Source organism: Pseudorca crassidens, chromosome 15 (genome assembly GCF_039906515.1).
Source record: "Pseudorca crassidens isolate mPseCra1 chromosome 15, mPseCra1.hap1, whole genome shotgun sequence".
Taxonomy (NCBI): Eukaryota; Metazoa; Chordata; class Mammalia; order Artiodactyla; family Delphinidae; genus Pseudorca; species Pseudorca crassidens.
Genome location: NC_090310.1, coordinates 14,630,978 through 14,647,720, shown reverse-complemented (window position 1 = coordinate 14,647,720; position 16,743 = coordinate 14,630,978). Strand labels below are relative to the sequence as shown.

At 42.0% G+C, this 16,743-nt stretch overlaps 2 protein-coding genes and 1 pseudogene across 12 annotated transcripts in view; all 3 read left to right on the top strand.

Moving 5' to 3' along the window:
* The window catches only part of CRCP (CGRP receptor component), a 101,118-nt gene that overhangs the window by 65,957 nt on the left and 18,418 nt on the right, over positions 1–16,743 (top strand). For 9 of the 11 annotated variants that reach the window (XM_067706003.1, XM_067706009.1, XM_067706005.1 and 6 more), the window contains 2 exons: positions 5,524–5,581; positions 10,622–12,640. In XM_067706003.1, the coding sequence (XP_067562104.1) occupies positions 5,524–5,581; positions 10,622–10,771 (208 nt within the window). In that variant the 3' untranslated portion in view covers positions 10,772–12,640. Of the gene's footprint in view, positions 1–4,423; positions 4,577–5,523; positions 5,582–10,621; positions 12,641–16,743 lie in introns of those variants that run through there. The other 2 variants (XM_067706006.1, XR_010934852.1) reach the window with 2 other exon arrangements.
* On the top strand, positions 31–2,131 carry LOC137206485 (DAZ-associated protein 2-like; annotated as a pseudogene).
* Positions 11,426–16,743, top strand: part of TPST1 (tyrosylprotein sulfotransferase 1) — a 167,246-nt gene continuing 161,928 nt past the window's right edge. Inside the window, exon 1 of the mRNA XM_067705998.1 lies at positions 11,426–11,556. The gene's annotated coding sequence lies outside the window, so the exon portion shown is untranslated. The remainder of the gene's footprint in view (positions 11,557–16,743) is intronic.

Sequence of the window (16,743 nt, the reverse complement as noted above, 5' to 3'; positions counted from 1 at the left end):
AAATTAATTAAAAAAAAAAAAGTGGTCAGCATGGAGCTCCCTGCACCCTTTAATGAGAACAGTTTTGGTGACCAGTTGTGGGGGGAGCTAAAGTGCAGTGAATTAAGTGAAGGAGAGAAAGTAGAGATGATAAAAATAAGCCTGATTATGAAGTCGGGGGGCATGTTTGTAACCACCGCCCCCAGAACTGGCACCTGCAGTATGTGTGGTTCTGGGACTTGACTTCAGCAGGGCTTAGCTCCTGGGGGTGCAGAGCAGAGAACTTGACTGGTTGGTTTGACTCCAGGTTGGGGTTTTTCAGGGAGTAGCTGTAATGATTTTGTCGGTAGAAGACTTATCCTTTTTGCAACTGTAGGAACATTTCCAGCATTTCAGAGCCTGGCAGGATAATGACTGTTCAATAAACTGAGTTCTGTTGCTTTGATTGATTTGTAGCTGAGATGTTCATTTATTCAGCCATGTCTTTTCCTACTCTTTATTCTTTATTCATGCTGTTAGATGATGGTGGTTAAAATAAATAATTTTGTTTTGAGTGAGGATTCATATTTTCCAACTCAGCTGGTCCTTCAAAGCTGCTTGCTTATTCCTAGTCTTATTCCTAGTCTCCTCCTTACTCGATTCTCTGCAGCTTTTAGTCCTGTTAACCCTCTTCACGTCCAGACCTCTCAGATGGTGACCTCACTTTTGCTTCACTGAGAAAACTATCCAAAATGAACTCATTTCCCTTCACATCTCCTAAAATTTGCTTTTTCTTTCCCCATTGCTGTGATCTCAGTGAAACATGAGCCTTTTCATGGAAACTTTGAACTTTTGTTTTTTTTGAGGGTCTTTTCTTTTCTCTCCTCTTATTTCAGCCTCTCCACCTGCTTGTGTTCTTAGCCGACAAACATGCTTCAGTTTCCCTTCAGAACCTGCCCTCCTCAGGCCATAATTGCTTTTTTACTTCTATCCTGTCAAGAGCTCATTTCTGTCCATTACACTGAGCTGAACCAGACCCACAGCCTCCGTGAACGGCAAGGGTCAGTATCCACCACAGCCAGCCTACCCTGCGCAGCCTCCTGGGAATCCGGTGTACTCTCAGACCTTGCATCTTCCTCAGGTTCCACCCTGTACTGATGCTTCACCTGCCTGCTCAGAGGTCTGCCATCCGAGCTTTGTGCACTCAGGGGCTGCCACAGTCCCCACCGTGTCAGCTGCTTTTCCTGGCACCTCACGGTATCTTCCCACGGCCTAGTCTGTGGCCGTTGGCCTTTTAGGTTGCAGAGTCCCCATGGCTTAGTATCTGGTTGGTCCCATCTCCAGGTGGCTCAACAGTGCCGGTGGGAGGAGGGTGTGATGAAGGTTCCAGATTTGGAGCTGAGGCTACTGCTGGCACGGTTCCTCCTACAGCACCGGGTATCCTCCCACTGCGCAGCTTGCAGTCATGCAGGGAGCCCATGTCCTTGTAACTCAGTGGAAGAGAAACTTCTCCATGGGTGGCTCAGATGGTGACTACACCATCCGGTGAGGAACCAAGGCCACCTCTGTGCCAGGAAAGACATCACATAGCTTCTCACAATATAACTGCTTTAGTCACATTAACCTGAAGTTGCGGTTTAGACACATGTTGTTGAGGTGTCTTTCTGGTGCCCAAACTTTCAATCACTTTTCAAACTTACTAAGAAACCATATATATAGTAGTAGCATTACCGCCCTGAAGCATTTTGATGTAGGGGGGTGTATCCATTCATAAAATGAATGTGAGTGAAGCAGCCCTAGGGACCTTCCTTTAGTTTCTCTGGAGTAATACTGTACCATACTGGTCTTTGCTTTTAGTAATAAAACATGAAATTAGGTTTGGAGAGAACTTTGATCTTCTGATTAAAGTTGCCAGATTATTCTGATTGGTCTTTAATCTCCTGTAATTCTTTGATTTTTATTACTTGTTATAAATGAAACACATTGGTTGTCTGCCTTTTCCTTTCCACCCTTTGCTCTAATCCCACCCTTTACCCTAGTCTTCCATCCCTCCCACCAGTCTCCATTGAATCAGTGGTGCAGGACGGAAAGCAGTCAGACCCATTTCCTTCTCTCCTTGCACTTCTCCCACTTGTCGTATATATATATATATATATATATTTTTTTTTTTTTTTTTTTTGCGGTACGCGGGCCTTTCACTGCTGTGGCCTCTCCCGCTGCGGAGCATAGGCTCCGGACGCGCAGGCCCAGCAGCCATGGCTCACGGGCCCAGCCGCTCCGCGGCACGTGGGACCTTCCCGGAACCGGGCACGAACCCGTGTCCCCTGCATCGGCAGGCGGACTCTCAACCACTGCGCCACCAGGGAAGCCCCCACTTGTCATCTTTTAACTAGTCTTTTACAAGGATCCTCTGAGACTCCCTCTGTGCCCTAAGCACAGACCCCTTTATTTCCACTTTGGATCTCCTTAGGCAGAAGTGGAGAGTGCCTTTGGACCCGCCTTAAAGATCATCTCTTTATACATGAACCAAACCCAAATTTGCTTTGTTGCCAGAAAAACAACTTTTCCTGATATCAAAGCATATCAATACAAACTGTACTGAAACAGTTTAAAATAAGAGGGGCAACAAGGAGGATGCCTTTGAAAAGCCTGATGACTTTAGAGCCAAATTAAGGGGAGTTTTCAGATCACAAATTGGTTACAATTTATTGTCAGAGTGCCTGATGTGGCCACTCATGGCTCCCAGGAATTCCTAAGCTGGGTTAATGGGGTCATATTGTGAATGTCTCACTCCAAAATGACTTGAGTCCAGTGAAATCTCACTAGGGCTAAGAATATTTCGGGATCCTTAATCTTTTGATTTTTGTTTTCTGAAATTGGATTTTATTTTATCTTATAATTTCATTTCACCTAAATTTTGTGTTCTCTACATGTTATGTTCGTTGTGGAAGTTCAGTGTTGTATGTCTTTAGCTGCACTGTGGTGCATCTGTCTTATGGGTTTTTTATACTAAAAATGTAGAATAAAGACTGTTTTGAAGATTTGAATAAAGTGATGATAATTGAAGTACAAAGAAAAAAAAGAGGTATTTCCTCCACAGTTATTCCCCAGTCCCCACACTCCAGTTGTCACCGTAACTGTTATTCCACTGAACTACTTACCCAGGCCACCAGTGCCCTCCTTTTTGGCAAATCCAGTGACTTCTGTACCATCAACCTACTTTCCTCTCTTCAGCATTTGACATTGTTGATAATACCCTCTGTCCTGAACTTTTCCTCTCTTGGTTTCCATCACACCACTCTCCTAAGTTTTCTTTTTCTCTTTTCACTCCTTGCTCCTTTGCTGATTTCTCTCCCAGCCCCTTGAATGGAGGTGTTTTATGGTGTTCTGTCTGGGTCTTCATTTACTCAGCAGCTGGTCTCTGGACTACGATTTCCACTCTCTTGGTTTCACATAACTCCTTGATAATAAAGCCAGCTCTGATCTTTTCCTTTAGTTCTAGACCAAACTAGAACTAAAACTAGACAGGCTGTTCAACTGAGACCTCTTCATTGTGGTTTCAAAAGTACCACAAACTCAAATTCAAATTTTCAATTAATACATTTTTTCCAAACAGGCTAAACATCTGACAGTAAGCCTTAACTCTCGCATTTCCTTCACCCCACCCCCCGACCCAACCTAGGCAGTTGTCTGGTCCTGTTGACTGTACCTGAAGGTGACCAGGAGCATTTCACAGGTCCAGACTCTCATTTCCTTTCCTGCTGCTGCTGCTACTGCTGCCCAGGTTCACAACTTTTGAGTATTACAGTGTCTCTGCCTCCATTTTCTCAGGTGTTCTAGACCCAGCAAGTCACTCCTTCCTTCAGTTGCTCTTCAGTGTCTACAGAGTAACATCTGGCCTGTTGGTAGTCAGGCCTTTGTGACCTTGTCCCAGATGGCTCTTTCAACCTGTGTCCCACAGCCTCTCTAGCAGCCATTTCCTGAAACTCCATGATTTTTTGTTCTTCTGGGTGTTTACTTGTACTCTTCCTTCCCTGACCGCCCATTCCTCTTTTCCTTTTTGCCTAGAAAATCCTTAAGGGCGCGCAGTGCAAGAGTCGTCTCCTTTCTGAAGTCTAGAGTGAATGTTTGGGGGACTGTGAGGAGTGGAGTTTAACTACAGCCGCCTTTTTACTGTGACTACCGTTTATGGGGAAATTACTGTGTGGGTCGTCATTATGAACACTATGAATGGTTATGGACATGGGCTTTCATCGCAGAGTCCCAGCTCTGCCATTTACTAGCTGTGTAACCTTGGACAAAGTATTTCTTTACCGTCTCAATGTCAAGTTTGAGGGTTAAATGTGCTTGCTATATGGAAGGTATGCAGTAAATGGTAGCTGCTCCTGCTATAAATGGTAAGATTTTCATCCCTCATAATCTCCTTATGAGATCAGTAAGTATTGTTGTCATTCCTGTTTGACAGGTGGTGAAACCAAGGCTTAGGGAAAACTGAGTATCTGGTACTGCTTCCCCAAACACCTGGCTGTGGAAATTGTGGCTTATTCATCACTTTATTCCAGAATTGTTTATTGAATTGAAAGATGAAGTTGGAGGGACTTCCCTGGTGGTGCAGTGGGTAAGACTCTGTGCTCCCAGTGCAGGGGGCCTGGGTTTGTTCCATGGTCAGGGAACTAGATCGCACATGAGTACCGCAACTAAGAGTTCACATGCCACAACTAAGGAGCCTGCCTGCTGCAGCTAAGACCTGGTGCAAACAAACAAACAAATAAATAAATAAATTTTTAAAAAAAGAAAGAAAGAAAGATGAAGCTGGAGCTCCAGGGTCAGATTGAGAGAGAAATGTAGAAATTGTCACCTGCACAAGGGTGGTAATTGAAGCCACTTTCTTTCAAGTCCTGTCATCTTTGAGAGTCCACACATTTCAACCACCCCTTCAGCAAGGAGCTGTAAATTGTGACAGATGATAACGAGTATCTTCACTGTTACTTAAACCTTTTGTTGAAATTTCCTTGTATTTGTCTTCTTTCCCCAACTGGATTGTAAGCTCTTTGAGGGCAGAAGACTGTGTCTTATACTACTGTGTATTAACTCCTGTCCCCTTAGAGTCCTTGTTTTTGTTTACTAAGATAACAAGCCAAGTCTGAATAACATTTAATCTTAATCTCAAAAAGGAATTCTCAACCATTTCTAAGTGATGACCAACCAAGATGATTTTGTCAATCTTTTACTTTCTATAATTTGGACTAAGAAAGCATTATTCACATTTTCCAAATAAAATTTATTAAAACTACACCTGTGCTATCTGCTATCGATGCATTTCTTGTAATCCAAGCCTCTGTACCATTAGGATTCTAATACACATTTGTGCCCTTGAGTAAGAGTCACTGATATAGGACTCTCTTACTCCCATTCTTTTGTTTTACAGTTGAAGAAACTGAGGGCCATGTTCCAAGTTGTTCTTCCATTTGTTATCTGACAAAGTGTTCTCTAAACAGCTTGGTCAAGACTCAAAATCCTTAGGGGTATGAGAGTTTTAAATGCTCTGTACTTTTCTTTTGACAGAGCTGAAAAGCTTCAGCTGTTGAATCACAGGCCAGTGACTGCTGTTGAGATCCAGCTGGTGAGTGAAGGAGGCTTGAATTTGGGCGGGTTAGTTTCTGGGTCTGAGATGTAGAAAGGGTCCTAAAGGCTGAGCTCAGACAAGCCAGGAACTGCCATTACTTGAAAAGACTGCCAGACCACCCATTCTGTAAGTGAAAAGAAACCTCACCAATTTGATGCTAGTTAGTATGGACTTCGGGAAAGGGAAAGACTGGAGAAAATTCAATTCCTTCTGTCGGGTCTGGGGCTATGACTTGGCAGCTCTCTGTCTCCCCGATGTCCTACACTATTCTGGCCATTGCTTCCCTGTAGAGGTTATTGCCAACCAGGTAAAAACATTAGATTCGACATGACTCTGGTGTTTATCTCCCCCCACTCCCACCCTTTAACCTCCTTTTCCTGTATCTTCTCTTGGTTAATGGAGTGCATGTGCACTTTCCCGCATGCTCGCTCTCTCTTACCCTCCTGGTCCAGTGTCCCAAGCTAGAAGCCCAGAAGTCATTCCCTTCCCTTTATCTCCTAGTTAGTGAGTCAGTCCCAGGTTCTCTTGCTTCTCCCTCCTCTTGTTCTTTCTTCTCTCCATACTGCACTGCATTAATTCCTGTAATTGTTTCTCAGCTCGGCTCTTGCACCTGTCCTCTCACCGTTCTCCCTGCCTCCAGTCCAGCCCCCTCCTGTCCATCTTCTACACCACGATCAGAGTTCACTTTCTAAAGCCACACATTTGATCATCTTGTTTCCCCGCATGAAACCATTCAGTGGAACCTCAACACGTGCAAACAGCATAAAGCTTTAGAATTGGGGAAGCCAGAGTAAAAGGTGGAGATGGTATAAGGAGAGTGTGAAGATGAGGCCCAGTGGTGCAGACCCAGTGGTTGCTGTACTGGCATGTGCCGCGCTTTCCTTCCGTGTACAGGGCAGAGAGCACTGTTAAGCTCCAAATATTAGGCAGGCCATTCAACTGCGAGTAAAAGAAAAGTTTGGCTGAAGAATTAATAAAATGAGAATAAAGCAGTTTTCAAAGTCAGTTTTAGAAGTATTTAGCTCTTTGTCAAGTTTCCTTCAGAAAAATGTAGAAGAAAATGGCCAAAAATACCTCTGATATTTAGAGTTGCTTAAAAACAAAACAAAACAAAACCTTTTTTAAAAAGGATTGTGGGGTATTTAATTTTTGACTAAAACTTTTACTGTCTTCTCAGCATTTTGTTTCTCCCCTTCAGAATGCACCCAAAATTAAATTAGAAGAATTCCTTCTATAAAGAGTACCTTTCTGGGGGAACTGGGCTTCAGGCTAAGCAGAGATCCTTTTTTTTTTTTAATATCCTCATTATTCTGATGCTTTTGACTATGTTGGAGATTCAGCTTAGAAAAGAGAAAAAACAAAACAGCAAGAAACTAATCCCTGTCCTTCTGGTTTAAGGATCACATGTCATGTCTCCTCCAACTTTAATCAGCAACATATGTTATTCATGGCTTAATGACAGATGGAGAGAAGAGATGAGGAGGATTAGCATGACCTCATCCCAGAGGCTGTAGAAAGCTCTCATTACCTGATAAGATTAGCTGCTATTAAGATTGCCTGCTCTATGCCAGACGTGGTGCCAGGGGCTTTGTATATGTCACCTTTAATGCCCTCACCATAGTCTTGGTTAGTGAGTGGCTGAGTGGGTCTGATTCAGAAACCTTACTCTGTTCCTCCAAGCCATGTGCTTCTACATGGTGAGGAGAAAGGTGTGTGTGTGGCATCGCCCCCTTCCCACAGGTAGGTAGGCCTTGTTAAAAACTGGGTGTGTTGCTTCCCAGCAGGGGGACTGGTTTTCGGCTAGATTTTTCCTAGCCTGGGATTTGGCTACAAAGGGTTAGCAAATCATTTACCAAGATTTGTGGCAGTGTCTCTTCTCACCAGAAGGGGATAATAAATGAGGTTTTCCCTAGAGTGGAAAGTGCAGAGGACTTGAGAATTTCCCTGTGTTAACCTTACAGCCACTTATTCTCCCTGGGTCCAGAAGTAATCCCAATATTCAGCATTTGTCAGGATTCACTTTTGGAGACTGAAGCTTCTTTTTTTCATTTCAACTTCAGCCATGATTTGTTGTGATCCTCAGATCCACAGCCAGCTGCCTGCTGTGTGTGAGGAAATGAGGAAGCCACCAGCTCTGTGACCTCTGCCATGCCCTGCTATATATTCATTTGGGACCATTTGTGAGTCCTCTGGCCTAAAGACAGGACCGTGAACCCCCTGACCTCACAGGCCACTGTCCTGAACGGCACTACCATCTGTGCCTATTGTAGTTTAGTGATTGTAAAAAGGCTTGAATTACATAGTTCCATGGCTGAAATTATGTTCTCCTTTGGTCCTTACTGTAGGCGTTACTTTAGTTTTACTTTAGAAAAACTCAAACTATATAGAGGTTAAGTGAACCGTTCTGGGTCACATAGCTAGAAGTGTCTGCTGTTGTTAGACTTTGCGTTGTTTTGAGGAAAGTAGGAGGTTAGGCCTGGCAGCTTAGAGTGAGAAGCAACCATTTTTGGAATGCAGCAGCCCAGTCTGACAGCCTGATAACCAGTGTGGTCTTCATCTGTGATAAAAAATTTATCATTTATGTTGACCTGCCTACAAAAACTTTTATTTTTACATTTCATTTGCCCGTACATTCAGAACAACTTGAACCCTTTAATGTTTGGGAACGTTGAGACGGTGCTTTGCATTTCTTTATTTGGGCTCTGTTTCTTCTGTGTTGGAAAGAAAAGCTGAGGAATAATATAGTTATTATTTACTCTAGCGATCCAAGAGGGGTTAGTAAGTTTTTGGTTTCTGCAAGTTTCTTTTTTGTGTATATTTCATTCTGCTTAGTACAGCTCAGGTTTTCTTCCTGTGACTGGGAAAGAAAATTTCCCGACTCTAATTATCCCTGAGGGTTGTTTGCTGATAAAAGCTTCTGCTCTCGGCAACTTTGGCAAAATTAGTAAAGCTTGTCAGCCCTGTTGCTAAGAACACACCTAGCTGAAACTGGATCTGTCAGACCCAGAGATTGGGATGCAAGAAGGTGGCCTGTCAAAATCCTCTCTGTTTGGTTTTCTAAAAGAGCCCTCAGAGGTCATACAACCAAACTTTCAAACCAGTGGACTCTGGTGTGCCATACAATGTCTCTAAGAGAGGAAATGATAGAAACCTCTTACTTGAGGCTGTGGTATTCTAGAAGGAGCTGGGACTCAAAGTCTCAAAAGACCTTGCACTGCTTGCTGTGAGATACAGATCACGTTTTCCTTGTGATGCGGAGCCTCCATGTGCTTGTCTGTAAATTGTCCTCATTTTATGTACAGCATCATTGAGAAGAGAAGCTCTGGTGGCAGTGATTGTAGGAAAACCCCTGGTCCACTGTGGAGCACAGATAATGGAGGGAGGTTGTCACTGGTCTAACAACAGTCTAAGTCTCCTTCACCCTCTTCCCCTGAGGAAACAGTTCATCATCAACTGTGTGTGCCAGTTATTCATAAACTTGGAGACACTTTTCTCCCAAATAGAGATCATTTTTTCCTCAAGATTAAGTTATCAAGTCAGATATATCCCTCCTTCCTCCTCCTTCATTCTTTGGAGGCGGTGTATGTTAGAGTATTTCCTTTTACAGACCGTAATTTTACATGGCTGATGCTAAAAGTGGGCTTTTGAGGATTGTTTCTTGTTCAGTAGAGAAGTTACATGGAACCTTTGAATCTTTAGAATATGGTCATTTTATTTCACAGTATGATGGGAAGAAGCCCCATTGGTTCACCTGGATCTTTACTCTAGAGCACCCAGGATTATTCTCTAGTTGTGGAAACATTTTTGGACTGAGGTGAATGAAGAGACCAGTGGTTTGCCAGGACTTTGATCTTGGGCATGTCACCTGGCTTCTTTAGATTCTGTACTGTTGTTTGTGAAGCTAGGCAGTCAGACTGAAGTCCTTTAGAGGATTGTGAGCCAAGCTTATCATCATGCTTTACTCAAAGCTGCCAGGATTTCTTTCTGAAACTCCTTTTGGTCTTAGTTGCCAGATTTCAGGGATTGTTATGCCACAGGGTAGGACCCTGGACACCTTTAACTGAGAAAGCTATTTGTGATAGATGGCTAACGCCACCAAGTGAGCGTGGTTAAGTAACTTGACCGCCTGCATACTGCTTTTACAGAGGTGGTTGATGACATCATGTTTGTATTAATTAACATATTGAGAATTAGAGGTGAGGCTACAAATTGTGGATATCATCTGTGTGTTCAGATATCCAGGACCATGTCAGAAACTGGGCTCTAAGTGGACCTTTGATGGGGTGGTGGGAGATTTTTTCCCAGCCGTCACTCATCAGACTCCTGCATTCCCAGGAGATGACCAAGGCCACGGTGTGTGTGTTAGATTGTAGGTGTTAGAGATGGGCACGTCTGGCTTGGGATTGTAGTTCTGCCCTTTGCTGGACTTGCTGTGAGGTTTAAAAGAAATAATGGGTGTGAAGTGCAAGGCGCAGTGCCAGGCACAAGAGCTCCCTGACGGGTCTTGTCAGTGTTGGTAGTAGTGAGGAATAGAAAAATACACAGGCCATTTGGCACATAGCGGGCAGTCATCAAATGAGTTGTTGATACTATTCATAAGTTACAGATGGGCTTGTTGTTATATACAAAAGTATATAAAATGCCATTTCTCTCCCCAGAGGTGAGTTTTCTTTGCATAAACAGCGTATTCGTGTGTGTGTGTGTGTGTGTGTGTGTGTGTGCGCGCGCACGCGCGCGCGTGTGTGTATGAGTGAGTAGAGAACTGTTAGGCTTTGCTTTTTAAGGAAAAATGCTAACCTGCAACTCGCTTTTTTCACTGACCCGTTTGGAGCGGCCACATCGGCTTACCCTGGAATTTGAGCTGGCTTCTCTCGCCCGTAGGGCCAAGATGGAAAGGACCTAGAGGCCCCAGGCAGCTCAGGAGCTAGGCCCTGAGCTCTGTGCTGAGGGGCTGGGCCGGGACCAGGAACAACATGGGCAGGGCCCTGTCTGTGAGGCCCCATTGTAACTCCTGGAGGGTTTTCTTTCCTTCTGCAGATGGTGGAGGAGAGTGAAGAACGGCTGACAGAGGAGCAGATAGAAGCTCTGCTCCACACCGTCACAAGCATCCTCCCTGCGGGGCCAGAGGCTGAGCAGAAGCAAAATACCAACGATGACGTGACAATGGACGAAGAGGACCCAGCATAGAAGAGCACAACTGGCCCAAGTGTCTCGTGAAGTTGAAAGGCCCAGCAGCCATTTCCCAGACATTCAGAGGATTATTTATTTGGTTTTACCTTCTATCCCAACAGGCCTGATTTCCTGGTTAGTTGGGTAAACCACAAAAATAAGCCTTTCTCAAAAACAAGCTAAAAAGAAATCCTTGTGCCTCTGAAAGAAGAAACATGGTGGATAGGCTGAGGTTGTCAGGGCAGAGAGCTAAAGAGAGGAAGAGTGAGTCCAAGAGGACAATACTGTGGAACTCTCTGTGGTAAAAATATTTCTTCTGTGGCCTTTGCCATGGTTGTGGGAAGGTCCCTGTACACAGCTGGTAAAATACTTGCACTGGCTTTGATGGGCCATATCCTAATTAATTTCATCTGCTTCCCCAGGAGCTTCCCAAGCAGGCATGCAGAGCATTGCTAGGATGAGAGCTGAGTTACGAGAATCCTGTTAGATGGCTAAAAACTCCCGAAGCAGCAAATAGTTGCTCTAAGTTAAAATGAGCCACTGAACTGGGCTCACCTTAGAGGAATCTTTTCCTTGAGAACAGCAGAGATAAGAGAACGCCTGGACAACTCTTCATTAGGTCTAAAGGCCCCTTTCCTCTGCTGGCCTGGGCTTTGTTTACAGCTCACTAATTAGTCTTAAATGGTAGGGCACCAGCTCACTCCAGTTGAAAAGAGGCACTCCAGACTGAATGACCGTGTCACCTGCCTTTCTGAATACCTTCAGTTTCCTGCCCTGTGACAGGCTCTGCCTGTTGAAGCCAGGTGAGCTTCATTTGCACAATGGGCAAATTGTTTGCATCTTTTAAAAAGGGCAATTCCCTGGGGTTCCAGTGGTTAGGACTCTGCACTTTCGCTGCTGAGGGCATGGGATCAATCCCTGGTCGAGGAACTAAGATCCCACAAGGTGCAAATTGTGGCTCGAAACAAAAAAAAACCCCAAAATGAAGAGGGTACAGTTATGTAGCTCTTTTTGTGGATGGAATATGAAGAGCTAGAGGTTAATTAATAAGAATTTGAATTTGTTGACTGTTGCATCAGTTTTTGAATTTAAAATATTAGGATAATTACCATGTGAAGAACTTGTTAATATTCAGGCTTTGGAGAGTTTAGTAGCCCCAGACATGTAGTTGCCTTAGATCCTAGGAATATTGTTAAAAATTAATTTCCCATATTCACTCTGCTCCCTATTTGGGGAAGAAAATGCCCATAGACATTAATTTTTCAAATTGGTACTCATGTTGTAAGATCACATTTTCAGTGCTTCTGTTAATTGGATTACTTCCCACCCCTTGGAATTCCCAGGTTATTTCAGCCTCCCCACCACCCCTGCCAATAGGCAGTTATGTTCATCTTAACCTTATCATCTAAAGATCAGTTGAGATCTGCTTACAGGCAACATTGAAATTAACAGGGCATTTATTTTTTATTTTATATTTTTTAAATTAATTTTTATTGGAGTATGTTTGCTTTACAATGTTGTGTTAGCCTCCACTGCACAACAAAATGAATCAGCCATACACGTACAGGGCATTTATATTTTTATTTTTATTTTTCATTGCAGAAAGAATTCAGTGAGAGACAAAGTGATAGGTAAGAAGTGGATTTATTTAGAGAGAAACACACTCCACAGACAGAGTATGGGTCATCTCAGAAGGTGATAAAGGCCCAGGGCATTTATTTTTAAATCTCTCTTTTGAGTATCAGGAATTTTACCAGGAGCTGTTGATTTGTCAAAGCATGCATGTGCTTGTATTATTTTTGTTGCATTTTGACCTTGAGTGTGTTAGGTGCTTTTTCCTCATGGATTTAGGGCTTAATTAGTTAATAATAAATTGTTTGCAGGTGACTGCCAACTTGTGCTATTTTTATAAATCTTTGAAGAGTTTGTTTTGCCATGGATAGGAAGAAATGAAATGAAATCTGACTTAAAAGCTAACATATATATGTATTTTTTTAATTTTAATTTTTTTCTTAAGTTGAATCTATTTAGATCTAAATTTTGTGTTGGATTTCAAGAAAATTTTAAGTTTCTTTATTTGGGACCTGAATTTAGCCTCTGATTAAGTTTCTGATTAAGTCAGACAGGCTCTAGGAGACTTAACCTTTATAAGAAATATGGTCTTTGTAATATTCCCATAGCATTAGTAATCAACATTTCAGAAAGAAAAGGTTGTAATTTACACAGAAACTTAACCAGGATCATATCTGGAAAGGAGAGCTGGGAGTCTATGAGACTTGCTTTTCATTTTATGTCCTTCTGTATGGCTTCAGTTTTTGACCAGGTGACTGTTTTATTCTTTAAAAAGAAAAAAAAATCTTTATTTCCATGTTGTCCTTGGCCTCTGCAAAAGTTATTAAATGTATAGTGGATAGTTAAGTTATGTCCCAAACATGGAGACTGACACCCAGTCCAGTCACTCTGGGAGACGCAGCACTGAGGGGATTGATCTTTCAAGAAGGTACTGCTGAACTCTTAAAAGATGAAGTTGACTCTCAGAGGTTTATCCAAATAATTTCCTTGCCTCTTTTTGCTTAAAAGTTACTGTATGACCCACTACCACCTCAGAGGACTTGCCACTTATTCAAGGCTTGTTCATAAAATAATGGGTACTGTTTTCCTAATCAGTCATTGTGTAAGCATACCAGCTCTCAAGAGCTTATACCCTAATGAGAGATGAGAGGATCAATCCTCCCGTATATTCTTTGCTAAATCATTTTCTCCCCTGAAATCAATTTATTACTGCTTGTGTAAATGGATCATTTCTCAGTAAACTATAAAACAGACCACATACCCTGAAAAGGATCGTCAATCTTATTTAATTACACAATGAACTAAGGGCATAAAAGGAAGCAAAACTGCCCAGAACTGGCCAGAAATCCTTTTACATATTTTAAAAATAAAGGTATAATTCACAGGGACTTCCTTGGCAGTCCAGTGGAAGCTGCACTTAGCCTTCCAGTGCGGGGGGTGTGGGTTTGTTCCCTGGTCAGGGAGCTGGGGTCCCACGTGCCTCGTGGCCAAGGGGCCAAAACATAAAACAGAAGCAATGTTGTAACAAGTTTAATAAAGACTTATAAAAGAGAAAAATGTTCCACATCAAAAAAATCTTAAAAAAAAAGATATAATTCATGTACCATAAAATTTATCATTTTAAAATATACCACTCAGTGGTTTTGAGTATAATCACAAGATTATACAATCATCACTACTACCTAATTCCAGAATGGTTGCATCACCCCTAAAAGAAGCCCCATATCCGTTAGCAGTCATTCCCAATTACCCATAGTCCCTGGCAACCAGTAATCTACTTTCTACTTTCTGTCTGTCTGTATTTGCCTATTTTGGACATTTCATGTAAATTGAATCATACAGTATATGGCCTCTTGTATCTGACTTCTTTCATTTAGCATAATTTTTTCAAGGCTCAAATGTGTTGTACCATTCCTTTTTATGGCTGAATAATACTTCATTGAATGGATATACCACATTTTGTTTATCAGTTCATCAGTTGATAGACATTTGGGTTGTGTCTACTCTTCGGCTGTTATGAATATGCTGCTGTGAACATTCATATATAAATCTTTTGTGACTGTTTACCTTTCTTGAATATACGTACCTAGGAGTGGAATTGTTGGGTCGTATGGTAACTCTGTGTTTAACTTTTTTTTTTTTAACTAATTTTTTGGCCATGCCTTGTGGCATGTGGAATCTTAGTTCCCCAACCAGGGTTCAAACCCATGCCCCCTGCAGTGGAAGCACAGAATCTTAACCACTGGACCACCAGGGAAGTCCCTGTGTTTAACTTTTTGATGAACTACCAAACTGTTTTCCATAGTACATGTACCATTTCATGTTTCCACCAACAACCCAAGATGGAATCCAGGGAATTCCCTGGCAGTCCAGTGGTTAGGACTCGGCGCTTTCACTGCCATGGCCAGGGTTCAATCCCTGGTCAGGGAACTAAGGTCCCACAAGCCACGCAGCATGGCCAAAAATGATGGAATCCAATCTTTTGCTTGTTATTGTCCCTCTTGTTGATTATAGCCAGCCTAGTGTTTGTGAAGTGCTATCTCGTGGTTTTTATTTGTATTTCCCTAGTAGCTCCTAAGGTTGAGCATCTTTTCATGTGCTTATTGGCCACTTGTATATCTTATTTGGAAAAATGCCTATTGAAATGCTTTGCACCTTAAAAAATTAATAGATTTTGTTTTTTCAAGGAGTTTTAGGTTTACAGAGAAATTGAGCAGAAAGTACAGAGAGTTCCTGTATAGTCCCTTGTCCCCACCCCTCCCAACACAGTTTCCCCTATTAACATCTTGCATTAGTGTGGTGCATTTGTTACAGTTGATGAGCCAGTATTGGTACATCGTTACTAAAAGTCCATAGTTTACATTAGGTTCATTCTTTGTGAACCTAATGTAAGTGCAGAAAGTGCAGTAATGCATACCTAGAATGGGTTTTGACAAATATGTAATATATATATAATGTTATATGTGACATCATTACAGTGTCATCAGAATACTTTCAATGCCCTAAAAATACCGTTTGTTCCACCTATTCATCCCTCCCTCCCTTCCTCTAAATTGTTGGCAACCACTGATCTTTTCACTGTCTTCATAGTTTTGCCTTTTTCAGAATGTCGTATAGTTGGAATCATACAGTATGTAACCTTTTCAGGTTGGATTTTTCACTTAGGTTACTCCATGTCATTTCATAGCATGACAGTTCATTTCTTTTTAGTATTGAATAATATTCCATTGTCTGCATCTACCAGATTGTTTATCCATTCACCTGTTGAAGGAAATCTTGGTTACCGTCAAGTTTTGGCAATTATCAAAAATAGCTGCTATAAACATTTGTGTGCAGGTTTATGTGGACAGAAGTTTTTAACTCATTTGTGTAAATACCAAGGAGTGTGATAGTTGGATCATATGGTAAGAGGATGTTTAGCTTTATAAGAAACTGCCAAATTGTCTTCCAAAGTGGCTGCACCAGTTTGCATCACCACCAGCATGAATGAGAGTTTCTTTTGTTCCACATCCTCACCAGAATTTGTTGGTGTCATTGTTCTGGATTTTGGTCACTCTAATAGGTGTGCGATATTGTCACATTGTTGTTTTAATTTGCAGTTCCCTAAAGACGTATGTTCAGCATCTTTTCATATGTTTATCTGCCATCTCTCTGTCTTTTTTGATGAAGTGTCCCGATCTCTTGCTCATTTTTTCGTTAGGTTTTTGAGATTTAAGAGGTTTTTAAAATATATTTTGGAAACTAGTTCTTTATCAAATATTGTGTTTTACAAATATTTTTCTCCCAGTCTCTGTGGCTTCTCTTTTCATTCTCTTAACAGTATCTTTCACAGGGCAGAAGTTTTAATTTTAATGAAGTCCATCCTATCCAGTTTTTCTTTCATGGTTCATGGGTTTTTTGTTTTGTTTTTTTTTTTTTGGCTTCACTGCGTGGCATGTGGGATCTTAGTTCTCTGACCAAGGATCAAACCCGCTCCCCCTGCACTGGAAGCGCTGGACCGCCAGGGAATTCCCTCATGGATCATGCTTTTGATATTGTACCTAAAATGTCATCATGAAGCCCAAGGTCACCTAGAGTTTCTTCTGTGTTATCTTTTGGAGTTTTATAATTTTGCATTTTACATTTAAGTCTATGATCCATTTTGAGTTAATTTTTGTAAAAAGTCTAAGACCTTTGTCTACATTCTTTTTTTGGGGGCGGGGGGAGGGTGCTGTGCCTTGTGGCATGTGGGATCTTAGTTCCTCTACCAGGGATCAAACCTGCTCTCCCTGCAGTGGTTGCGTGGAGTCTTAACCACTGGACTGCCAGGGAAGTCGTTACATTCATTTTTGCATGTGAATATTCAGTTGCTCCAGCACCATTTGTGGAAAAGACTATCCTTTCTCCATTCAGTTGCTTTTGTTCCTTTGGCAAAGATC